The sequence below is a fragment of the Pipra filicauda genome, unplaced genomic scaffold, assembly GCF_003945595.2.
Source record: "Pipra filicauda isolate LSUMZ 115617 unplaced genomic scaffold, ASM394559v2 scaffold232_size1229904_pilon, whole genome shotgun sequence".
NCBI lineage: Eukaryota > Metazoa > Chordata > Aves > Passeriformes > Pipridae > Pipra > Pipra filicauda.
In genome coordinates, this window is record NW_024104346.1 from 878,813 (window position 1) to 903,667 (window position 24,855).

The 24,855-nt window shown below is 46.6% G+C and overlaps 1 protein-coding gene across 2 annotated transcripts; it reads left to right on the forward strand.

Moving 5' to 3' along the window:
- The first annotated feature begins 736 nt into the window (after positions 1–736).
- Positions 737–24,855, forward strand: LOC113987019 (protein argonaute-3). Of its 2 annotated transcripts, XR_003540353.2 has the most exons (20): positions 737–909; positions 7,231–7,402; positions 8,497–8,617; positions 9,139–9,347; positions 10,535–10,671; positions 12,724–12,858; positions 14,712–14,799; positions 14,935–15,082; positions 15,392–15,511; positions 15,999–16,121; positions 16,298–16,431; positions 16,856–17,040; positions 17,316–17,475; positions 18,183–18,273; positions 19,083–19,277; positions 19,613–19,747; positions 20,307–20,408; positions 21,480–21,679; positions 22,728–22,896; positions 23,523–24,855. XR_003540353.2 is itself a non-coding variant. In XM_027719273.2 (19 exons), exons 1-19 carry the CDS (start codon positions 891–893, stop codon positions 22,834–22,836), a joined length of 2,583 nt encoding a protein of 860 aa, XP_027575074.1. In that variant the 5' UTR covers positions 737–890; the 3' UTR covers positions 22,837–24,855. The 2 variants fall into 2 exon arrangements, 1 of the variants encoding a protein (XP_027575074.1); XM_027719273.2 differs by having other exon boundaries at positions 22,728–24,855.

A 24,855-nucleotide genomic window follows, 5' to 3' on the forward strand; every position in this document is an offset into this window, starting at 1 on the left:
TCCCTGGGGAAAGGCCCCTCTCACCATCAGAAAAAGTGACTTCACAGGTAGCAGGTTCAAACCCACTTGAACAAGTCTCAATTCACTGTTCTTATGAAAAAATTATCTTCTAGGGGCAGAGGAAATGATAAAGGTGCCATTGCCTAACCCAGCACTGACCCTGGTACATCTGAATCAACATCCTGAGCTGGAAGGGACCCCCAAGGATCACCAGCCCAACTCCTGGCCCTGCACAGACACCCCAACAATCCCACTCTGTCCCTCAGAGCGTTGTCCAAACACTGCTGGAGCTCTGTCGGCCTTGGGGCCGTGACCAAACCCCGGGGAGCCTGGTCAGTGCCCCAGCACCCTCTGGGGGGTCCGTGTGTCCCCGGTCCCGCAGCTCCAGGGAAGCGTCGCCGTGTCCCGGCCCGGCCCCGCGCGCGGGACGTGCCGCGTTCTGCCCGCGGTGTCGGGGGTGTCCCAGGCCCGGTCTTCCCGCACGGACGGACCCGCCGGTGCCTGCGGGGCTCCCCCCGCGCCGCCCGGGCCCCGCGGCCCCCCCGTTTCCGTGGCAACCGCGGCGGCCCCGCGCCCCTCCCGCTTCCGCTTCCCCCGGAAAGGGCCGGGGCGCGCGCGGGGGAAGGGGAAGCGCGGGCGGGATTTCCGGCGGGAGCGGGGCGGGAGCGGGAGCGGCCGCGCGGGGAGCCGGGGCTGCGGGGCGGCCACGCCACTTCCGCCGCCGCCGCCGCGCCAGGGGCCGGCACCGCCGGCAGCGGCACCGGGAAACGCACCGCGAACACCCGGGAGCGGCGCCGGGAACACCCGGGAGCGCGGCGGGGGAGCCGCCGCCCAGCGCAGCCCCGCGCCCGCCGCCGCAGCCCCCGAGCGGCTGCGCCCCAGCTCCATGAATGGAAATCGGCAGCGCAGGTGAGTCCGGGCCCGGCGGGGCCACCGCGGACACCCGCAGCGGGTCCCCCCGCGCCGCGCAGCCCCCGGGGCCGGGAGGGGCCGGGAGGGGCCGGGAGGGGCCGGGGAACCCCACGGGCACGGCCCCGGGGCCGAGGGAGCGGGTTCCCCGCGCGGGGCCGAGGGCACGGTCGGTATTTCATAACCCGAGCGCCCGCCTTGCGTAACCCGCCCCGAGCCGGGACCGGCCCGCCAGGGCTCCCCCGGGACGGGGCCCCGCTGCGGAGCACGCTGAGTTTTAAGGCTGATTCCTGCGCCTCTGGGTGTGCTGCTCCGCAGTCGCCAGGGTGGTTATTGCCCGGGGAAGCTGTGGCTGCCCCATCCCTGGGAGTGTCCAAGGCCAAGCTGGAAGGGGCTTGGAGCAGTCTGGGATAGTGGAAGGTGCCTCTGCCCATGGGAGGGGGTGGGACTGGATGGGCTTTAAGGCCCCTTCCAGCCCAGACTGTTCTATGAGGATCTTCACATTTTGGCCGTTTGATCCCTTTACCAGAGAAGCACGTGCTTGGTGTTTATAAGCTTTGTGTTTTAAATGGGTTTTGAGTATCAGAGAAGGAATTTCTTCTTTGGTCTGTCGAAAGAATTTGTCTCCAAGGTTGGCAGAACAGTTCAGGTTTGGGCAGTGTTTAATCAGCAGTTCCCTGACTGAACCTGGATGGCAAAGGGAATGTCCAAAGCCACCTGGAGTTCTGTGTCTGTCACATCAAGAGGTGCCACAGGTGCTGAACATATGAGTATGAGACTGAAGGTGCCAACACAAAATGTGCTTTTTCACCTCCATGTGTAGAGCCTTTTGTAACTTACTTGGAGATTTAAGGACAAGGATGGATTTGGCTGGAAAAACTCCCTATCTCAGCTGTTGCCTGGCTTGATGAGGAGTTGAAAATATCTTAGGAAGATGCAGGATTTTAGCAGTCTGGTGGAATTCAGGTGATACACTCATCTGTTAACTTTAATTATAACCTGCTGCAATGGTAGTTGTCTCCTGATGAAGAGATTTGCAAGAGCAGCCCCTAAACCCTTTAGTTTCCCTTTGGAATGAGTTTACCTGTTGTTGGGCTGCAAGATGTTGGATTTTAGCAAAGTTGAGTTCCTGGTGGGCTCAGCCTGTGTCCAGCACAATGGGTGACTCTTCCACCTCTGCTGTGTGATGAGGGAAGTGTTAAGTGTGATGTTTTGGGGTGTTGGAACAGGAGGACACAAAACATCCTTGGCAGAACAAACGAGGGTTAAAGCTTTGTCATCAAAAGGAGGACACTGAAAACACGGGATAGAACAAGCAGAAGGGAGCAGAGGTGGGGGTGTGAGTATCCCTGGAGTGAAGTGTGGGAGCGTGTGCAGGCACATCTCAGGTGAAGCAGTGCTGTGGGTGATGTCCTGTTTGTGTGAGAGGCTCAGCCTGTGAAATCTAGAAAATATGGCTCTCCCAGTCTGTGGAATTGGAACATGGCTTAAAGCAGGAGCAGGATGTGAAGGTGGCTGCTCAGGGTGCAAGTCGTGGTGAAGTCAAATGACTGAGGAATAGGAGTAAAATGTTCACTGGGAGAAGGTACAGTGAAGGAAAAGCAGCTCTTGGTACTTGAATCCAGTGTCTCACATTGCACTTCCACCAGGAGAATGGGAAGTAAACTTCTAAAAGGCAGAGAGATTCAACCAGCTGGGGATGCTCCATGGTGTAACCGAGTTGGATCAGTGCTGTGTGTGTCTTTATTTCCATGTCTGCATTGTTCCTTCAGAGCTCACAGGTTTTTGTGCTAAAAGTGTTAAATTGTTGTTTGGAGTTTTTGCTCTATTTTTTAACAGGCACTTTTAATATTCCATTTGCTTTTCTGTACAAACTGGCAGAGAAAATCCTGAGAAGCTGCTTTTCTCTTTCTGAGTTCAGAGTAGTGATTTGGGAGGCCCATTAAAAGTCCCATTTTTGTGGGTGGGGTAGAGGAGGGAAGGGGGTGATTCATAGGTGCCTTCAAAAGTTCCTCTGTGCTGTGAGATACAATGGCAGATTTCCTTTGGGGTTGCTGTGGAAGCTGTTTGACTCACAGTATGAACTTTACAAATTGTTTCGTCCTCAGAGCTTTGCTTTCTCGGGCAGGAAGGTGTCAAGAGTATTTCTTGAGCTAATTTTTACCTTCCTGATTTTGGTCTGTGGAAATACCTTCCAGGGAAAAGTCTTCCAGGGTTTGTGTGGGCTGGCCTGTTCCCTTCTCCCAGAGCAGTTGGGTATTAACTTCACTATGTGCATATAAACTGCTGTTTTGAGCTTAAAGCTCTTAGTATTTAGATTTTTTTTTAATGGTTCAGGAGCATTTATTGTCTTGTAAATGCTCCCAAAACACTTCACTGTGTTTTCTGTAACTCCATTGGGCCAGAACTGAGTTACCACGCCAGTGTTTGCTTGTGCAGTTGGCAGTCACTGAGCATGGCATCAAAATGTTGGCTTTTGATGAGTTTTAACATGACTGAATACCTGAAACCTTGAAAAAACCCCAAACCCTAAATTGCAAGGAGGAATGTTTAGAAAACGTGGATTGCATTACTCATAAATAATGTAATGCCACCCAGCGAGGCCACAGCGACAGAAATGAGGCAATTCTGGATTTCTGGCAGGAGGAGCTCGATTATTGAAACCAACGTTTGAATCTGATCTTCCCTATGTGTTTTTTTTTAATCTAGAATTAAGTTATTTTTTGGTAGTGTTAGGATTTTCTTAGAGCTCCACAGGCTGGGCCTCTGAGTCCAGGCAGAGGCCAGGGGCCCTCTGCAAGGGAATCTTTTATTTTTCCCCCTCCGTGGGGAGCTCTCCCGGGTGCAGCTCCAGCCTGAGGCTGGGATCTGTTCCACAAATCTGCCTCGTGGTCCTGAGCCAGAGTTTAAATTGTATTTTACCTGCTCAGGCCTCAATGGTCTCTTTTGGTCTGTTCCATCACCCGTTCAGTTAGAAATTTAGAATGGTTGCATAAACAAAAATAAAACTGTTGTCTCTGATAATGCAGTCTGGTTTTGTAATGCTGAAGCAACGGTAGGAGAGAGGATAATTTTCTGCTGGGAGGCCTTTCTGTAAGGAAAGGATCATGTAAGGAAATCTGCAGTTCCTATGAGCATCCTGCCAGGGCTCAGGATTCTGCTCGGTGCTGTGGAGCTGTCGTGCCTGCCAGCAGCCTCAGTTGTCCGTGCAGGGGTGTGCTGGGAGCAGCTGCAGGTCTCTGAGCCCTGCTCGCTGTGCTCAGGCTTCATCCCAGCAGGGCTTCCTCTGGTTGCCAAGGTGGATGCAGGTGGTGTTTGGCCCCGGGCCAGGATTCCTGATCAGAGCATCGATAATCCCACAGAGGCAAAGATTTGCCTTCAGAGCTCCTCCAAACCTTTAGAGGGGCTTCCACAGGGGGCTGGATCTGGGTGAGCTTTAAGGTCCCTTCCAGCCCAAGCTGTCCCCAGATGTGCTCCCTGGCTGCACAAAAGCCTTCCAAGAATCTGTCCCAGGCACCAGTTTTAGTTCCTCTCTGTGTGTTCCTTGTTTTCTGTTATAAATCAGGTGACTTTTAGTGCTGGGGACCTTCCTGAGCGGGTTTTATGAATTGAGCTCTGCTCTGGCACGCTGAGCCAGGCTTGGGTTAGAGGGTTTTCCTTGGGTTTTTAAGAACATCTTTGGTGTTTACCTTAAGGGAGCCTACAAGAAAGATGGAGAGAGGCTGTTTACAAGGGCCTGGAGTGACAGGACAGGGGGGAATGGCTTCCCACTGGCAGAGAGGAGGTTTAGGTTGGTTGTTAGGAAGAGATTCTTCCTTGTGAGGGTGGGGAGGCCCTGGCACAGGTTGCCCAGAGAAGCTGTGGCTGCTCCATCCCTGGAAGTGTCCAAGGCCAGGTTGGACGGGGCTTGGAGCAACCTGGGATTAGTGGAAGGTGTCCCTGCCCATGGCAGGGGGTGGCACTGGATGATCCTTAAGGTCCCTTCCAACCCAACCCATTCTGTGATTCCATGATGTGTACATTCCTGAGGCTGTAATGGCAGAGTAGAGTGGTTTCTTCAACACAAAGAAGTTTCTCCTCTAGAATTTGTGGGCAGCTGAGCAGGGCAGAGCTGCTGTCTGGAAGCACCGAGGAGCAGCAGGAGGAGGCCCCGCAGAGCTGCTGCCTTGACAAAGGGTTTTGAGACTTTGCCCACCCTGTTTTTGCAGTGGTTAAATGCCTTGGAGGAAGGAGCCTGCCCCTCGCTCGCCCTGAGCTCTGCAGATCGAAGCTGCTTGGAGTATTTTTGGTTTGTGTGTTTATTTCCATGAGTTTGACACAGGACTCAGGCATGAGGTGGGCTGAGTCACCGAGAGCTGGGCAGCAGCACCGGCCCCAGAGCGTCGCTGGTTTATTTGTGTTTTGCTGGGCTTTGAGTCACAGCTTTGAAGCCAGTGACACAGACTTTCACAACACACAATCTGGCAGTTCAGTGTCTTCTGGAAAGCAGGATCTTCTGAGTGGGCAGTAATGGCAGAACTGACTTACAGCACACTCGGGTTTTTTAAGTTAATTTGTCCAAGGGAACATGTGTCCAGTGACAGCAAAATAGCTGAATTTCTAAAAATTATGCCTGAACAGTGTGTAGACCTGCACTTCTTATTCATTTATTGGTCACTTAATCCCCAGCTGCCAAAATCTGAGCCTTCCAGGCTGAGCTGGGTGAGGGGTACACAGGGCAGGCCAGACTGAAATAACCTTTTAAGCGTTATCTTTATTTGGGCAGTTTTGTTAGTCTTTCCCACAGATAGGAACTAAATATAAACCAACTGTGGTGTGTATGTCTTTGGAATATTAAAATGAGCTATTGAGTCCTTTATGCCACTCAAATGTTTAGTAGTAACTGCTTTTTGCATATGCTTATTATATTCTGCAGTGTAGCTGGAGTGAATTGTAGAGCTGCTTGTACTCGTGTGAGAGTATTAAAACGAAGGGAAAGTTGAAGAGAGCAGATGCTTGGAACAAGTTTTGCATAAGCAGAGTCTGTGAGCGGGTTTTAAATGATGCTTCTTGGTTTCTGTTTTGTTTTATCTCGTGGCTCCACGCCAGCCTCACTCAGAATTTTTCGGGAGGTTTCTGGGTAGAGCCAGACAAATGTTACAGGGGAACTTGGCTTTGATGTTCACCTGTTCTCAGGACACGGTTTCCTTCAAGACAATGCAGGTTCTTTTTCCAGGAATTATGGAGATTAATCAGAAGGCAAATAAAAAACATTTTTCCCAGCACTTGACATTTTAACTCTGCTATGAAAAGGAGTGGGCTGGAGTCGCCTGCGTCACCGAGTAGGAGGAGAGGGGAGAACTTTGCACTAACTCACTGGAGTGCTCTGTAAATCAGGGCATTTGTACCACGAGCAGCTTCTTATAATTCAGGCTACAAAGGGTTTTGGGTTTGTTGTTGCTTCTTGACTGGAAAGAGGTATTTTTAAGTGGAAATATCAGTAGAAATTCTTGGAAATGGACTATGTTTACTACTGTGTTTGGCTTGTAAGGCATGAGTAATGCAGATCTGGAGTGCAGGATTCTCATCTAAGTGGTGCAAAGTAAATTAAATAGATGAGAGTGGACCAGATTACTGGGCAGGTGTTTTTAGCTGACTTTGAAAATACCCATCTCACTGCAGATTTGGATGTTTCTCTGAGCAGCTCTGAGTATTCTCTAGTCTATGAGTAATCAAGAGTTTTACAATCCTGCGTCTTAATCTGAGTCTTTACTCTTCTGGCAAATTGGCTTTGTGGGGGCAGTTAGACAGGAGGTAATGGTCTTACTCTTCATCCATTTTCAGCCAGCAAAGTTCAAGAATAATCTGTCTTCCGAGACTAAGCTGATAATGGCACTGAAATGAAGAGTTTATCACAAACCCTGTGCATCAGTCCAGAACTACTAATGCATTTTTGTACTCTGCAGCCACTTTGTTATTACCAGGGTGTTCAGGACAGACTGGTAAAACTTCCTCTGATATTTTTACGGGGTGGTTTTGTTGTTTTGGTTTTGGTTTTGCTCGGTTGATTTTCGTTCAGGAAATCTCCTCACCAGAATCTCCTGGTTTTATTCGTGCTAATCCCAGAAGCTCATCGGTAGGAGAACAGCCTAGATGTGGGTGGAGGCTTCAGAATTAAAAATGGGCACGTGTTTGTTTGGAAGGTGGCGGGCAGCAGGCTGCTGGATGTGTGCTCTTGGAGACGGCTGATGTCCCGTTTGCCCACCCGGTTGTCCTGGGAGCTGGGTCAGGGGATTGTCTCTTGTGCTTCTCTCCTAATCTGTGGGGTTTTTCCTTCCGCAGGACCCGTCGGGGCACAGCCCCTGCTCATGGTGCCCAGACGTCCCGGCTATGGCACCATGGGCAAGCCCATTAAACTGCTGGCCAACTGCTTCCAAGTTGAAATCCCAAAGATTGATGTCTACCTCTATGAGGTGGACATCAAACCAGATAAGTGTCCTCGGAGGGTGAACAGGTGAGAAGATGAAGTTCATCTTGTGCATTGTGCCAGTGTGAATGTTCAGTACCATCAGGAACTGTGAAAGGGAGAATTCCTTTCCCCACGTCCCAGCTGGGAGGTGAAAGTGCTGCTGCTCACGTAGCTTGAAGAGGAAGTCAATATTTATCATCTTCCTGAAGTGCTTTGGGTTAATATTGCCTGGCCAGGAAATGGTGCCTGGAAGCTGCTGCTGTGCAGGAATTTTGGTTTGCAGGTGCCTAAGGAAAGTGTTTCCATTCTGTAGAATAAGGGAATTGTGTGTCAAGTGAGATATGGCTGTTGTGCCACAGAAACACAAAGGCTCCCCAAAGAATTCAGATCCTGAGGGCAGGTTTCAGTCAGAGGTCTTGCAGAAGTCTCTCTGGTTCTATTTACTACTTGTGTCAAGAAGCCTTTTTTGTATAAAAATTTTATGGTGTTTTTTCAAGTCTGATTTCAGTGCTTATATCAGGTTAATCTTTATTGCCATCAACTTATAATAAAGCAAGGGAGATGAATCTTTAATTGTGTGCAAATTTGATCAGGCTTTTACTTAATTTTGTGGTAAAAACTCAGGTTATTAAGGACTTAAAGCCAAGACTTTTTTGTTAGGGTACCACATGTTTATAACCAGCGTAGGCAGAATTCAAAATTCTTGTTAATTGAAGAGCAGGTGAACATTGCTGCAGACTGTACAGTGAGCTGGCAGAGCTTCCAGCTGGGAGTTTGTACTGGTTTTTATCACAATACCATCTTGTGGGTTTCTTCCAAGGTAACTGTGTCCTCATTCTCCGTAATAAAGGTGACACAAAGGCCTCAGTCATTTCTAGGAGTTTCTGAAGTTATTTCAGTTCCAATATTTCCCAATATTTGAGCATTTGCTTTGATTCTGATTTTATTATTTAGTGTTTATTTATTATTTTAGTTGAAGCCTGTGAAGCACCTTTTGGAATACCCAGTGGGTGTTTATAAATCACTGAGTGCTGTTTATTGAAACTACTTCAGCAAAATATGGGGCAGGGGTTGGGAGCCAGCTCCAGTCTGATCCTTCTTTGGAAACATCCTCAATGTAAAAATATCCCCTTTTCCAGGGATGTGGTGGACTCCATGGTGCAGCATTTTAAAGTGACAATATTTGGGGACCGTAGACCAGTTTATGATGGGAAAAGAAGCCTCTATACAGCCAATCCACTTCCTGTGGCCACTACTGGGGTAAGATAACTGGGAAAACGTTGTACTGCTGGCAGCTTCGTGGGAAGGAAAAAGAGTTCAGAAAAACTGGACGTGTCTTACAGTAGCTGTGCTGAAACAGAGTCCTTGTGATGTATTTCCTGCAAGTTCCAGTGTGTGTAAATGTGCAGGTAATGGTTTAGAGGCAATAGAACCTCCCCTAGGATTTAGTAGCCACTTTGTACAGCAAAATCTGTTAAACACTCGGTTTTGCAGACTGTAAAACATGCTCTTAGGATGAATTAAAAAATCAAACCATGTTTTTTCTGGAATGAAGAGTTTCTGATTTGAGGTGACAACAAGTTACATGATTCTCTTCTGTTTGGTCAGGGCCCAGTTCTCTTCACTCTGTGCATTTTATAATGTATTTTATCAAATGTGCTCTGTCCTCCATATCTGAGTTTGAGTCTCTGGCCCAGTTATGGGGAGGAGTGGAAACTCAAGGCTGCCAGAGTCCAGGTTAAACAGCTGGTTTTTATTTCTCTCTTCCCTCCCCTGCCCAGGTGGATTTGGATGTGACACTACCGGGAGAAGGTGGAAAAGACCGTCCCTTCAAAGTGTCAATAAAGTTTGTTTCTCGGGTGAGCTGGCACTTGCTGCATGAAGTTTTGACAGGAAGAACCTTGCCTGAGCCTCTGGAACTAGACAAACCTATCAGCACTAACCCTGTTCATGCTGTCGATGTGGTGCTACGACACCTCCCCTCCATGAAGTAGGTTCACTGTCTTCCTGCAGTCTGTCTTTACCTGAAGTATCCCCACTGGGACACCTTCGTCCCTGTTTCTTCACAGGTGAAAAGGAGAGCTGCTCATGCCCCTTGTGCAGCACAGCTGGTGAGCTGAGGGGGGAGATTGGAGCCAGCTGTGTACCAGTGTGTTTCTGTGGGCAGAGCAGGTGATGTGTGTTTGAAGAGAGGAGGGAACAGGAGGCATTGATAATAGGCCTTAATTGCCATGCTGAGAGGTTCCATGAGCTGGAGCTCTGCTGTCCTGGTTCTGCTCAGCTTGAGCCAAGTGTCTGCACTTGATGGCAGTGGCTGTGGAAAGGCAGGAGGAGTCTCTTCAATCCACTGACACCCATCACCAGTGTGAGTTTCTCAGGGCTGAAATACGTGGCTGGGACTAGATACACATCCTAACAGTCTCTAAATTTCAGGGGTTTGAGGTAAAAATAACAAATGAGAGAAGTTAATTTTGCTTGATTTGGTCAGTGAGAGTTACTTTTGAAGTTGGCTGGCTTTAGGCACCAGGATGGCTTTGCTCTGGGAGGTTTCACTGGCTGTAACTGGCTCTTAAAAAAAGGGGCTTGTGGTTTTATGGAAGCCAGTGTTCCTCAGCTTCCCTGGAGCTGAAGGAAACATTTAGATGTTAACCTCTGTACTAATGCCTGTGATTACAAAACTGAGGAGGTGTGGAGGTTCAGGAGCAGCTGTTTTCTACCAGAGAGAGAAGCAGTAGTTCCTCTAGTTCTTTTTTTTCCCCACAGCTTTTGCTTCTGTTGGTGCACCCTGTATTAAAAAAGTTCCTTAGTGAAACAGGCAAAATGGTGTTGGAGGGTCAGGGCAGTATAGACAGGGCTGTTGTACAGACTCTGCTGTGATGGAGACTTTACCTTCTTGAGGTAGAAAATCAGGAAGGGTAAGTTCATTTAGTTTTTGATTTGTTGTAAAAAATGAAAGTGGTTGTTCATTTCTAAAAATAGTAAATGTTTTGTCTGAATTTGAAAGCACTGTGATGGGAACAGGAGCATTCAGGGAATTTTGTTTAAACTTGCTTCTTGGCGCAGATTCCTGGTGCACAAAATTCCAAAAAATAACAGTGCTCTGTGTTATAATCTTGATTGCATAAATTTTATGTTTGGAAGGCAAGAGCAAAAACGTGTGGCCACCTGTTTCACCAGGTACACCCCTGTGGGCCGCTCCTTCTTCTCAGCTCCAGAAGGCTATGACCACCCCCTGGGAGGGGGCAGGGAGGTCTGGTTTGGATTCCATCAGTCAGTCCGACCTGCCATGTGGAAGATGATGCTCAACATCGATGGTAAGTTGAGATTCAGGGCAGAGATTCTGACCAGACCTATATGGCAAAGGCTGCCTAGAAATCCTAGTCTTTTTTTCCTCTGGATTTGTCATCATGTTGGTGTTTGAGCCGAAATTTAACTGCCATATAAAAACCAATATTCCTGGATAGGAAGGAATTGCACATGGCTTGTTTTCCTGCTGAATTTCTGTATTGGTCCATCCCCAGTGACAGGGGCAGGTTGTCTCTGTGCAGCTGTACACAGAGAGCAGCACTCAGTATTTCTAAGAAAACTCTGTAAAACATATCCCAAACACTTCTGTGAATAGGGCTGATTGGGTTGGGCTTTCTTATGCAAAAGCAGATCTGCTCTGCACCACTGTATTGAGTCCCAGATGAATGGATCTGAGAGCAACTGGTGCCTGTGTGAGACTCTGAGCACTTGAGTCTGTTTAGTTGTTAAACCCCCATTGAAAAGTGCCAGTGGTGGAGGTGCAGGTGCTGCCTGAATTTTCCTCTGATTCACATTCAGTTCTCACTGTCTGAAATGCTCTATAAACCCAAGGTAAATAGTCTGTCTTGCTCCAGGTTAGACAGTCAGGTTGTGTTTCGCATCTGTCTTGGAGCAGAATAAAATATCAGAGATACTGAGCTTTCACACTGAAAATTTGCAAGTCTGCGTGTTCTGGGTTACCTAAATTGTGGGTGATACTCACGTGGCTTCAGATGGGTTTGCTCTTGTAAAATTGCCTTTCTAGCATCAGCTGTGGTTTGAAAAACAAATGTCAAAATCTTACCTGTCTCAGAAATAACCAGTGCTGGTCTCTCTCTGTGCAAGGTGCTGAGAGAGCTGCAATTCAGGCAGGAGAAGGGCATGAATTTATACCAATTGATGATGTACTGTGCTGTGAAGCAAGTTTTTCTTACCAGCAGTAGCAAGTGAAGTAGCAACTCTTGGAGTAGAAATCTTTCAGTCCTTCCTGTGAGTGGGAAACCCGAGCCCTTTGTGAGCCGTCACTCTGGGTCGTGGTCTGAGGCTGTGAAACTGCCTCCAAATCCCATCACTGGAGATGTTTTTGGTTGCTTCATTTGTACCAGGTTCTCTGTGAAAGTGTTGCTGTGGGAGACAACCCACACGCTGCCAGGGAGGGGAGTGTGAGGCTTTGGGGTCCCTCAGTAACTGAGGCGCCCGGAGGTGGCTGGTGCGTCACGGGGAGTTGGCAGCCGGCTCAAGTGACACACGTCTGAGGAATGTTGGGTTGTGTGAGCACAGATGTGGCAGGTTTGGTACATGAGATCTGGGAAACTGATAAATGCTTGTCGAGTATGTCTTTTCTGTTGTTGCCAATTGAAGTTTTCAGTGTGTGAAGCAGGATGGGACTGAGCTCTATCTGGTGCCACCTCACTCTTCCCTACTAGAGGTGTTGTTCCAGTTTCTTGTAACTTTGTCAAGTAGATGATTTATGATCTTCCATGGAATGAATTAACTGTCCTGCTTAAAACCAGCATACTGTCAAAGTGAGGGTGTCATTAGCATGTGGGGAGGGGCAGAGATTGGAGTGGATCAAGGATTGCACTCCCCACTACACCAACACAATTTGTGTGTAGTCAAAGTAGTGCTCGTGTCTCTACCAAGTACTGGTTCAGTAATTGAGTAGATTGTATAACTGACAAAATTATTTTGCATGTTGAATAATGTTAGCTTTTAATATAAAAAAGTGCAGTAGAGAGATATTAATCCTGTGTCTGCAGCTCTATACAGAGGTGAAGGAGAATGTCTCTCTGGGGCATTGCAGCTCTCTAGAAATAAATGTTCCCTGGGGAAAAACCCTTCAAACCTCTGAAATGCAAAGCAGTAGCAGGATGACTGTGCTGGAGACTGATGTGTCACCATGGCCCCTCCACTGGCATTTGGATGCTTCACTGTGGCAGGGTTTGCTGACCTGTTTTTAAACAAGCATTTTTCTTGAGGTTTGCGTGGAATTCTAAGAAGCCTTCGTTTATGTGCTGCTTCACAACACTCTGACTGGGTTGGGTTTTTTTTTTTTACACTTAATATTTTGCTCTTTGTAGTTTCTGCCACTGCCTTCTACAAAGCACAACCCGTAATTCAGTTCATGTGTGAAGTCCTTGACATTCATAATATTGATGAACAACCAAGACCTCTGACTGACTCTCATCGGGTAAAATTCACCAAAGAGATAAAGGGTGAGTAGAAATGGATCTGTTTGGTCTCAGGTAACACAATCAAAGTAATCCTAAGGGATTTGTTTTAACTGGAAGCCTGGCTATAGCATGCATCAGAAGGGCCTGGAACTGCCAAGGGAATTGCAGTATCCATGTTTGTAGTTCTAATCCGGAATGGAACAATGCGGCTCTGCGGAAATGAAAGCTGAAAAACATTCCCAGTGGCTTAGAGGGAAAGAGAGAGCATGTTGTTCATTGCCTGGGCAGAGGTAGGTGGCTGGTGCCAACCCCTCCTGAGCCAGGGTCCCTGAGGCCACCTGGCATTGTGTGTGGGCTCTTGCTGTTCCAGTCCTGTGGCAAAGTGAACGTTGATGTCGAGGCTAACGCTGATTCTTTGAAAGAATGCTGTTGCAGTGGCTTCTAATAACTGATGGCCTTGTGGAAAAACAAGTACCACTTGCAGCTGAAGGCCAAATTCCATTCCAAAGGAATTGCATAAGCTGCTGGTTTGAGTGGTTTCACTCCATATATGCTACTTGGGCCTGCATTTTCCCATATCCTTCATTCCAGTGTAACTTGCAGAGAGAGAAGCCTTGAAGGAGCTCAGCTCTTAAACACTGATGCAAGATTAGACTCTACTGAAATACTGGGCAGCTAAAAAGTAAATTTGAACTGTAGTCATAAAGGGATGTGTTCATAGCATAGTCATTAGTGAAAAAAACCTTAAAGGAATTGTTTTGTAGTAGTCCTAACATGCCTCCTTTTACATTTATCTGTCTTTGTCCTGGAGGATGGGTAACTGGAGAGCGAGGAGCTGCCTCTGCTTGATCTCAGGTGCCTCAGAAACTCTGTTACCATAGTCAGAAAATACTGAAATACTACCTTTGCTCTGAAACTTGTCTTTGCTGCTGTAGGATCTGGGAAATCCATCCAGGCTGTGACCACATAGAGCAAAACAAACCCTGCATCAGAGCACTGGCAGTGTGTGAGCAGCACTGTGGGAGGGCAGTGCCTTGGTAGTGTCACAGCAGAGAAATGGCAGAGCAGAGATGGGTTCCAGATATGTGTTCACAGCCCTTTTCTGTGGTCACAGTGCCCCGTGGTTTCTTTTCTTTGTTTTCTCTTAATGCTCTGTCAGGGCAGTGGTGGTTTATTTTTGACTGTACCGTCCTCTGAGTAATACTGATGTTATTGATGCAATTAGTGTTGTCAGGGAGCAAAGAAGTACAGTTGGTGCTTCTTTGGGATGTCTCTGTCCCCAGTAAACCAAGCACAGTCTGCTGTCTGGTACATGGGGACCTGATTTTGGAACTGCCACTGTCATGATGATCATGGGTAGAGATAAGTCAGGAGAGGCTCTGCTCTGGAGGCTGAGTGCTTTGAGATGAGATGCTCAAAATCCAAAGTTAAACCTGGACAGTGGAATTAAAGAAAGTTACAGGCTGAATGTGGCCATAAAGCTGAGGGGGGGGGAAGACAATAAAGTAGAAATATGGGTTTGCCCTCTTAATTTCAATTACATTGGAACTGGTAGTTTGAAGAGGGTGCACGAGGTTGAGAATGAGAACAAGAGGATATGGTGAAAACAGGCCTCTGAGTTCAGTCAGTGCCTGTTAAATGAAAGTGCTACAGGAAATTCAGAAGACACTGAACGTTAAGTGTTATACATCATAATTTCTTTTTGAGGGTAGTAATCAGGATTAGTCAGAATTCAAATTATAATGAAAGCAAAAATGTTTAGAGAATAATAATTCCTTATGTTTGTGCTATTCGATGCTGACCCCAAAGCTGTCGTGTTCTGTCATTTGAAACCTTGTGTCTCCTGTGCACATTTTTGGGTAGTTATGACACCAGGTTTTGATGCTTTCCTGCAGGTCTGAAGGTAGAAGTGACTCACTGTGGGACGATGAGAAGGAAGTACCGTGTCTGCAACGTCACGAGGCGACCTGCAAGTCATCAAACGTAAGAGGCTTTTTGTCAGAGCCTGGAGTGTGTGAGAGCTTCACACTGAGTGTGCAACAGGACCTGATGTTTCATTAATTCTGGAGATGATGGTATTTGGCAACTAAGACTTTACTAAAATGTCTGTCTTTTCAGCTTTCCTTTGCAGCTGGAAAATGGCCAGACTGTGGAGAGGACAGTAGCACAGTATTTCAGAGAGAAATACAACCTCCAGCTGAAATACCCTCACCTTCCTTGTCTGCAAGTGGGACAAGAACAAAAACACACCTACCTGCCTTTAGAAGTAAGGGCCCTACTCTGATAAATCAGAAGGGTTTGGGGTAGGTTCTGTCAGTTTGCAAAAAGTTTAAGAATCAGTGCTCTTTGCAGCATGAGCTTGTTTGCAGATTTACATGTTCATTACTTTAATTTCACTAGAGACTGTCTGTATCTTAAAGTGCTTTAAGGGTTAGAGCTACAAGAAAGTCTGAGCATGCAGTTGCTTAGACACGCTGGGGTTGTGGTTTATGGTGACAGCGTGGTGTTGTGTGTGTGGTGTGTTGGGGTTTGAGTGCTCCTGTTGTGGATTAATGCCTCTGGCTCTCCCCTGCAGGTGTGTAACATCGTGGCTGGCCAGAGGTGCATCAAGAAGCTCACGGACAATCAGACCTCGACCATGATAAAAGCCACAGCCAGGTCTGCCCCAGACAGGCAGGAGGAGATCAGCAGATTGGTGAGTCCCTGAGCCCAGCTGGGGGTGACACTGGGCTAGATTCCATCAGTGCAAAACTTCTTATACACCAACCTAGGCTTTTCATTCCTTCTTGTCCTTCAACTTAACAGATTGTAACTACTTTCTTAATAGGACTTATTTACAGTAGCCTTCAACAATAGCTTGAGTCTGTAGTACAGGCTCTTGCATTATCACCTCTACAATTAATTCCAAGTTGGTGTTTTATTTACTGTGAGGAAACAAAATGCTTTTGAATAGGCAAACTACAAGTGAGCACTTCAGTAACAAGTGGGAACAAAAAAAACATGTCATCCAAGATAACTCATGGTAGTAATTGTTTTTACTGGGGATTGTGTTGAGCAGTTAAATCCGAGCCTTTTCCAGCGAAATTGTTGTAGAACACTTCTGCAGTGTTCCTGTTAGTCTGTTGTTTGTTATATGAGTTATAATCAGGTACTTCTGTAACGTGGAGAACCTCTTCTTCTAGGTGAGAAGTGCAAATTATGATGCAGATCCCTTTGTCCAAGAGTTCCAGTTCAAGGTGCGGGATGAGATGGCCCATGTGACGGGGCGCGTGCTCCCAGCCCCGATGCTGCAGTACGGGGGACGGGTGAGGCTTTGGCTTTTCCTTTCCTTTCCATTTTGAGGAGGGATTTCCTGTGCACCTTGACTAAACAGGGATAAGAGTTTGAATGATAAATTGGGTTTTTGTTATCCTGAAACTGCAGGTAGCACAGGCAGCTTCTTTTGCAGCCACTTAAATGTCTGTTGCTTTTGTTTCCCCAGAATCGAACTGTGGCAACCCCAAGCCATGGAGTGTGGGACATGAGAGGGAAGCAGTTCCACACTGGTGTGGAGATCAAGATGTGGGCTATAGCTTGCTTTGCAACACAGAGACAATGCAGAGAAGAAATATTGAAGTAAGGCATGTCGTGGTTCAGGCTTTGGACTGTTCTCTTAATGAAGTGAAACACGAGTACAGGATTTCTAATGAGCATTTACCTGGGTTAATCATCTGAGGTGTTACAGAGAGAATCCAGGCTGATTTGCTTCCTTGCTGGAAGCTATAGTCAAAACACTGTGCCTGGGAGCCTTGTGGGGTGTTGGTCCTGTCCCTTCTGGTATCTTGAATGAAATACTTAAGGTGTCTAAATGTGTTGGGGTTTTCCCCCTCGTTCTGGCCTGTGGTGTTTCACAGCTGCACAACCTCCACATAGTGAATGTTTTCTTAAAAAGCTATTTGGAATTGTTGTCATTTGACTACCACAGTTCTTTGGTCCCCTTCTGCTTTGGTTGTTGTGTGCTGTTGCTACTGCAAAAACCCAAAACTGTGCTGCTCTTCAGGGGTTTCACAGACCAGCTGCGCAAGATCTCCAAGGACGCCGGGATGCCCATCCAGGGCCAGCCCTGCTTCTGCAAGTACGCCCAGGGTGCAGACAGTGTGGAGCCCATGTTCCGACACCTCAAGAACACCTATTCGGGCCTTCAGCTCATCATTGTCATCCTGCCAGGGAAAACACCTGTGTATGGTAAGGGCACACCTCTGTCTCTGCCGGGTTGGTCAGGTATCGTTGGGAGAAATTTGCTGCCCAGCGTACGTTAGAAAATTATTTAGGACCGTTCTTTAGGCACTAGAAACCAGTGTTTTGTGTCTGAAGATAAACTGGAAGCAGGTCTGAGCACGCAGGTAAGTCGAAAGTTACTGCAGAGTATGTGCACTGAAATTATTGTGACTTAATCTAAGATCAAAATGCAGCAGTAACCTCAGATGGACTCAGGTTGTCTCCTCCTGTTTGCTTCCCAGCGGAGGTGAAGCGCGTGGGAGATACGTTGTTGGGAATGGCCACACAGTGTGTTCAGGTCAAGAACGTCATCAAAACATCTCCACAGACCCTCTCAAATCTGTGCCTGAAGATCAATGTTAAACTAGGAGGAATCAACAACATCCTTGTACCTCATCAACGGTAAGACTCTGGAGACTGACTCGGGCTTTCTTTTAACAGGCGTGGTTACTTTTGCTACTTTGCACCCAAAATTTAAATATGGCCAAGTTTTAAGTTGAAACATTCTTCTGGTAGTAGTACATGATATTTGAGGTAGAATTCAGTTCCTTCCAGCACAGGTTCTGAGTGGTTGTTGGCCTGTGAGTTCGGTCCTAAGCCAAGTTTGATGAGTATCAAAGGTGAAATGTGAAGCAGTGGTTGTGTGGGAGAGTATTTTAAAGGCCCTGGGAGACCATCCTGCTCTAAGTCCTGTAAACCAGAGTAGTGTGTGTGCCACTGCTCCCAGCTGCAGGGCTGATGCTGTACCACAGTGGGGCTTGGGTGATCTCCAGGCACTGCTTTGATCACCTGCAGCATGGCAGGCTCTGGAAGCAGCTGGATGTGCCACTGAGGTGTAACTCTGTGGCTGTTCCCCACCAGAATCCCCCCTGGAACAGCTCCATGGCTGTTCCTCACCAGAATCCTGCCCCAGTTCTGGCAGTGTGTTCCCAGTGTGTGTTGGACTCTGTGCTGGGGCAGGTTCCAGGTTCACCTCCTGTCAGAGACCCCCTTGCTGAGCCTTGGCCCCAGTACCTGACAGGGCTGAGGCAGAAACAGCCCCCGAGAGCGACGACCTTGTGGCAGCTGCTCAGCTACGAGTGTGACTTAGCACTTTTTTCTTTTTGAAGACCTTCTGTGTTCCAGCAGCCAGTGATCTTTTTGGGAGCTGATGTCACTCACCCTCCAGCTGGAGATGGAAAGAAGCCCTCCATCGCTGCTGTGAGTTTTGTTACATTAACGTGTTTTTTCATCTTAGGTAAATGTTAGAATACAAAATACAACTCATGGACTGTGTCTGTGTCAAATACCTGTCAGGGCTTATGCCAGTTCTTTGTACACATTCCCAATGATACTAAAAGTCATGTCTTTAAAAGGAAAAAACAATGTTTGATACTTCTGTCTGGTTTCTTAGCTCTTTAATTTTTAAATCGAGGTAAGATAGCATTGCTAAATAATATATTTCTGCAAAAATGTTCTCAACTTTTAGCTAATAATGTTAGCTAATAATGTCCTTGTCTTTTTAAAGGAAAAAAATGTAACTAAAGGCCTGGTTTGGCAGAAATATTTTTGATACTTCTTACCTTTTGTGTTGGTACAGTCCAGGAGATGAAGGTGATGGTTGGAGGCTTGGTCAGTCCTCTTCTGTTTTGTCCCCTTGGTATTTTAGATGTCATTGATTGCAGTTATGGAAACTGTGTCCGTGTTTAAAGTGACTGAGGGAAACTGAGGTGTTTGGCCATGTAAAAAGTGAGAAAACTTCACAGGAAAAAGTCTGTCTGGATTATAAGAACGTGCATTGATGAGGTGTGGGACAGAGGGGAAGGCAAATTCTGTAGATGCATTTCAGGGTGCTTGAGGGCAATTTTTGTTACCTCTTCTCAGAAGGTGTTAAACCTGTACCTACTCCAGATTACTCTTGCATCACATAAGCATCTTTTACTTGAAAATTGCTGCTCTTGGGTTTTTTGCTGTTGATTTCTTTGGATGGATTGGATCTTGAAGCCTTGGCTGCCGTGCTGTGCCCACAGGTTGTAGGCAGCATGGATGCCCACCCCAGCCGGTACTGTGCCACGGTGAGGGTCCAGCGGCCCCGGCAGGAGATCATCCAGGACCTGGCCTCCATGGTCAGGGAGCTGCTCATCCAGTTCTACAAGTCAACACGGTTCAAGCCCACCCGTATCATCTTCTACAGGGACGGGGTCTCTGAGGGACAGTTCCGACAGGTGGGTTCAGTTGGGGGTTTCTTGGAGGGGTTTGTTGCTCCACAGTAACTCCAGGTCTCATTTTTGTGCTGTTTGAGTTGCTTACCACCAAGATAGCAGAAAGTAATTGAGACTTTGAGGTCAAGAATTTCTTAATCACATTGGGTAAGAAGAGTTGCTGCTTCTTTCCTGTCTGGGAAGGGGAAGTCCTAGAACTTGGGAAACCACGTATTTCTAGGTGCTTCCTAAGATTACTAAAGCAGAGTTGCACTTGGTGTTGTTAACTACAGCCCCTTTATTAGGTGTTGTGTGTAGAATGCAAAGGAAGGAAAGCCTGAACTCTTCTGTTCTTGTAGGTTTTGTATTATGAGCTGCTGGCCATTAGAGAAGCCTGCATCAGTCTGGAGAAGGATTACCAGCCTGGGATCACCTACATCGTGGTGCAGAAGCGACACCACACGCGGTTGTTCTGTGCTGACAGAACAGAAAGGGTGAGCACTGCCCTCTCCTAGGAGCCTTGTGGGAAAGCTTCATGTCAAGCTCTTATGCTGCTGGAGGAAATATAGTGTGGGCTTCTCTGTCCATCTGGTTGTCTGTGCACTTAGGGAAGTGTTGGACTGATAAAATGTGGCCCCAAATGGAAAAATCATTGACCTAAGTAGGTTAAAAGACCCCACACATCCCCACTGGAGGTGACGTTCCTGTGAGTAACCAGGACCAGTCCCCAGCAATTGGAACAGCAGAAAGTACAAAATGGTGGAGCCTTTTTTCTGAGTCAGTCGATCCAAGCTGAAGCTGACAATTGGAAATACAAATGTCTGTGCAGCTCTTGAGGCTGAGCTGGAAAGCTCTGAAGTGCTGTAGGTGCAGTGCTGAGGTGCTGGAGAGCCATCCAGTGTCCTTGTCAAACCTCCCAGGCTGCTCTAGTGGCACATTCCTGAGGCACTTCTTGCACCAAACCCTTGCCAGTGGTGAATAGAAACTTGTGTTTTCCATTAGGGTTGAGCTGTAAGAACAGCTGAGGCCGCACTTAACAAACCTTCTCCCCAGGTCGGACGGAGTGGCAATATTCCAGCGGGGACAACTGTAGATACAGACATTACACACCCCTACGAGTTCGATTTTTACCTCTGTAGCCATGCTGGAATACAGGTACAGTTGCTTCTTTGTAAGTAAATGTGAATTTAGAACGTGTTGTTTTTCTCCGTTTTGCGACGCCTGTTTGCAAACAGTTATTTGGGAGGGAAATGTCATTTTATCTCAGTTTTATATGATATCACATTATTTTGGGACTAAGTGTTATTTGCTTAAGAGGTGGTGGTGTCTTCTGCACCTTTAAACTTGCACTGATGGTAAGTGATGCTTTTTAAAGTTTATTTTAAAGGGGTCACTTTTTTTTTGTACGTTTTTTATTTCTGAAAATAAAACTTGCTACTTGTATCAGGATATTGCTTAAAATGGAAAAAAATTAACTCCTTAATTTTTATCATGTAAGTGTGACAACATTATAATGAGTTTTGTTTAGGTTGGATGGGCATGATTTCTTTTCCAGTTTTGAGTCATTGCTGTGGTTTTTTGTCTGTCCCTAGGTCTGGGCAAGCTGGTTTTTGGCCCTTTGGAAAAAAGAATTGTATCAATATAAGTTGAAGCAGAAATTGCCAGATGTAGTTTCAGCTCATTTTAATTTATATTTTAATACAGCAAGCCACAAAAGGGCCGCAAGTAAATTTATGTTTTCAATACATTTTTTGAAAAGAGAGACTTGTTACCTGGCTAAAGCACAACTATTGACCTAATTCAGGTGCAATGTAAGATTTAACTGTAGTTTCTAGTGTTCATACTTGAAATTAGGATGCTCAGGAATTGCAAAGAAGTAAAAGCAGCAGTTATTTCTCTGGGAAATGTGTCTTGGTGAGAAACAGTTTAACTGAAGGTGGGTAAGAAGTGGTGTAATCATGGTTTGGTCGTGTTGGGAGCAGGTGTAGATCATTGAAGGTTATGTAGAAGGCAGGTGGGGTTTTATCCAAGCAAGAATAATTACAGCAGTATAATCAGGTAAATGTTACTTACTCATCTTTAAGTGCTTTTAGGGCTGACATGAGACTGAATGTTCATCAGCTGCTGTTCCGTGGGAGTTCAGACAGGACAGTCTGACCCCTTCTGAACTTGGTGTGACTTGTTTGTCTGGAACCAGGTGAGTGAATGGATGTTCCCCTCTCACAGGGAACCAGCCGGCCCTCCCACTACCACGTGCTGTGGGATGACAACTGTTTCACAGCGGATGAGCTGCAGCTCCTCACGTACCAGCTGTGCCACACCTACGTGCGCTGCACCCGCTCCGTGTCCATCCCAGCCCCAGCCTACTACGCTCACCTGGTGGCATTCCGGGCCAGGTACCACCTCGTGGACAAGGAACACGACAGGTAAGTGACTGTGTGCTCAGGTTTGTGTCCCCACTGACCTCTGTTCCACTGTCAGGCCTAAAGCCACCTGACTGCGGTTAAAAAAAAAAACCCACCTGGGTTTGCGTTTAGTTTTTGTTACCTCTGGGACCAGCCTTTAGATCATCACTGCTGACAGCTGCTGCTCTGCATCAGGCCAGGGTGGGTTGGTGGATTCTGTGGAATAACACTCAGATTGAAAGAATCAAGTGTAGTTCACTGAAGTGTTTTGTTATGACTTTGACGTGGTCTGAGGGAATCAAGCAACGCATTTAGTTATTTGCTTAGGATTGGAGTTGTCACGAATGAACCAAATGTTAAGTGCTTCCACTTATCTAACTCCGTACGTCAGAAATATTTTATAACCTTCAAGCCATCAATATATTTATAACAGGCTTATTTTTAGATGAACAAGCTGAGCAGCCACAGTGGAGGGATTTGTGAAAAGCCTCGAGGTTGCTGGGTGAATAGAAGAGTTGATTCTCCTCAGTATTCAGTTCTCTTCCTGGTGCTGTGTTGCTCTGCTGAACGTTGGTGAAGGGTCTGGAGAGTCATATGAGGAGGGGCTGAGGGAGCTGGGGGGGCTCAGCCTGGAGAAAAGGAGGCTCAGGGGGGACCTTCTGGCCTCTGCAACCCCCTGACAGGAGGGGGGAGCCGGGGGGGGGTCGGGCTCTGCTCCCAGGGAACAAGGGACAGGAGGAGAGGGAACGGCCTCCAGCTGTGCCAGGGGAGGCTCAGGTTGGACATCAGGAGGAATTTCTGCCTGGAAAGGGCAGTCAGGTGTTGGAAGGGGCTGCCCAGGGAGGTTTGGAGTGCCCAGCCCTGGAGGTGCCCAGGAAGGCCTGGCCGTGGCACTCAGTGCTCTGGGCTGGGGGACAAGGTGGGGATGAGGCACAGTTGGACTCTGATCTTGGAGGTCTTTTCCATCCTCGGTGATCCTGCGATTCTGTCGGGAGAGATGCAAAAGCAGCTTTTTGATCCAAATTAATACAATTTACAGCCCTGCCTGTCTCTCCCTCGTTCCCTGCAGTGCTGAAGGGAGCCACGTGTCAGGACAGAGCAACGGGCGAGACCCCCAGGCCCTGGCGAAGGCTGTACAGATTCACCAAGACACCTTACGCACGATGTACTTCGCTTAAGTCAATGACCCGGGAGACACTCACCGAGAGGAGAACTTGAGAACTTAAGCCACATACAATGTATGTTTCCAGGGGGTTGGTTTAGGGGCTGTGCCTCCCATCGTGCTGGAGCTGACGCTGTGCAGGGGGCGAGAGGCTCACCCTTAAATTGACACGAGGAAGATTGTTTACTTCATCCAGGAACACAGCACTATTATGCAATATGAAACCAGCCAACTGCTTTTTTGGGGCGGGCTCCCGTGGGAAGCGCCGCCGTCATTTTTGTTGGTTTTTTTTTTTAATTATTATTTCTCGTAGTTTAACCCTCTTCTTCTGCCTTACCTCAAGTTGCTCGGCAGCACAACTATTGTTGCAAAAAAAAAAAAAAAAAAAATAGTAATAATAAACTAAAATCTGTCGTGGAATTTAAAAACAAAAAGCAAACCACCTTTTAGGAACAATCACAGTGATTGTTTGGAGGGAGGGAAGTGTGCAAAAAAAAAGAAAATAATTAAGTTTTTAACCCCCGTGCGTTGAGGAATCCTTCTCCCAGTATTGCCATCGAGCATTCGAATGTGAACATATCCGAGTGCATTGGAATGTGCAGCACTAGCTAGGAAACAGAGAGGGGGGAAGAAGTTTTGCACACTAATCCAATAATTTGAACCTAATTTAGCCAACGGCTGCCTTTGTGTCTTTTCTCACAGCTTTGGAGTTCTCAGCTCCAAGAGTTCCCTTTCAAAAGCAATCCAAGAAGCTCGTGGTTCATGTGCAGGCAGTAGTGACCCAACTCTTCTTGCTCCCCGGGGAATTTACTAAAGCTGCTGTTTCACCTAGTCCGAAAGTTTCAATTTTTCCTATCTGGCAAGTCCAATCTGTTGAAGCTTCACGTGAGATCCAACGTTCCAGGTTTTCTGGGATGACGTACAGTAACCACCAGAACTGAAACTTTAGAGCTAAGGTCTTTTTGGAAAAAAAAAAAAAAGAAACCTGCTAGTTTACTTGCTGCCTCTCACACCTTAATGTGATTCATATGTATGTGTGTTTGAAGTTTAGCTTCCTTTTGTTTCTTTTATATTTATTAGAGTAATAATAATGCTTTAATTTAATTATTACAGAACATGTGGTCAACATCAACTTTTATTTTTTAGAAGTGTAACCATGTTTATTTTTAAAAAAAGAAACTGACAACTTGTTTTGCTATCTTTTAGTGCAATAAGCGTTCTAAAGAAAAACTGTGTCCATTGAGCTGTACTGAAGCAGTGTCTGTACCACGGACCGTGGGAGAATGGACACCTCCAGGATTTTAAAAGGACAAAGTAAAAGCCTTAATTTTGAAAGGAAAGTTTTATAGTCAGAAGGAATCTTGAATTTTCCTTTTTTAAATCAAAAAAAAAAAAAATTACAAAAATGCTTCTAGACTTCTGCAAGCTTTACTTGTCGCTGCAGTCTTTTGATTTAACAAAGGAATTGGCCTTATTTTTGGCTTTGAAATGTGGAGCATATTTGAATTAAATGGAAAGGGTTTTGTATTAAGATCTCAGTTTTTACATGCTTAGTTAAACCTATTTGACATCAGTAAAATGTCTGGAATTAATAAAAGTTTTTAGGCTTTTTTCCTCTTTGATAATGACTTTCCTTTTAAAATTAAGTTATTGGTAACTTCATTTCACTTTGCAAATAAAGAGGGCTGGGATAGTTCTAACATGTTAAATCGCTGAAATGTGAATCAAACCGATGAGACTCTTTCATTCCACTTTAAAACCAATGTTTAAGATGTCAGAGACAAGCGTTTATTCAACGAGGGGACTGGGGAGTTTTGCACTTTGTAAACTCGTGAACTGCATTTTTGACTGTTTTTATTTGCACTGGTTCATAGTATATTTACTGCAGCTGTTTGTATGGGCATTGCTGTTGATCCCAGCCCTCCTGACCTCCACCTGCTCTCACATGAAAACCAGTGGGTTGGTCTAAGTAGCTTCTCTCCTCTTTTCTCACCAAATCCACTGTTTGCCAATATACTGTATTTTGAGCCTAAAA

What these genes read in the sequence shown, in the direction of transcription:
- LOC113987019 (XM_027719273.2), top strand. An exon ending in TGCAGAGAAGAAATATTGAA is followed by an intron (nt 16,432 to 16,855) that starts GTAAGGCATGTC and finishes GCTGCTCTTCAG; the next exon opens with GGGTTTCACAGACCAGCTGC. An exon ending in ATCCTTGTACCTCATCAACG is followed by an intron (nt 17,476 to 18,182) that starts GTAAGACTCTGG and finishes TTCTTTTTGAAG; the next exon opens with ACCTTCTGTGTTCCAGCAGC.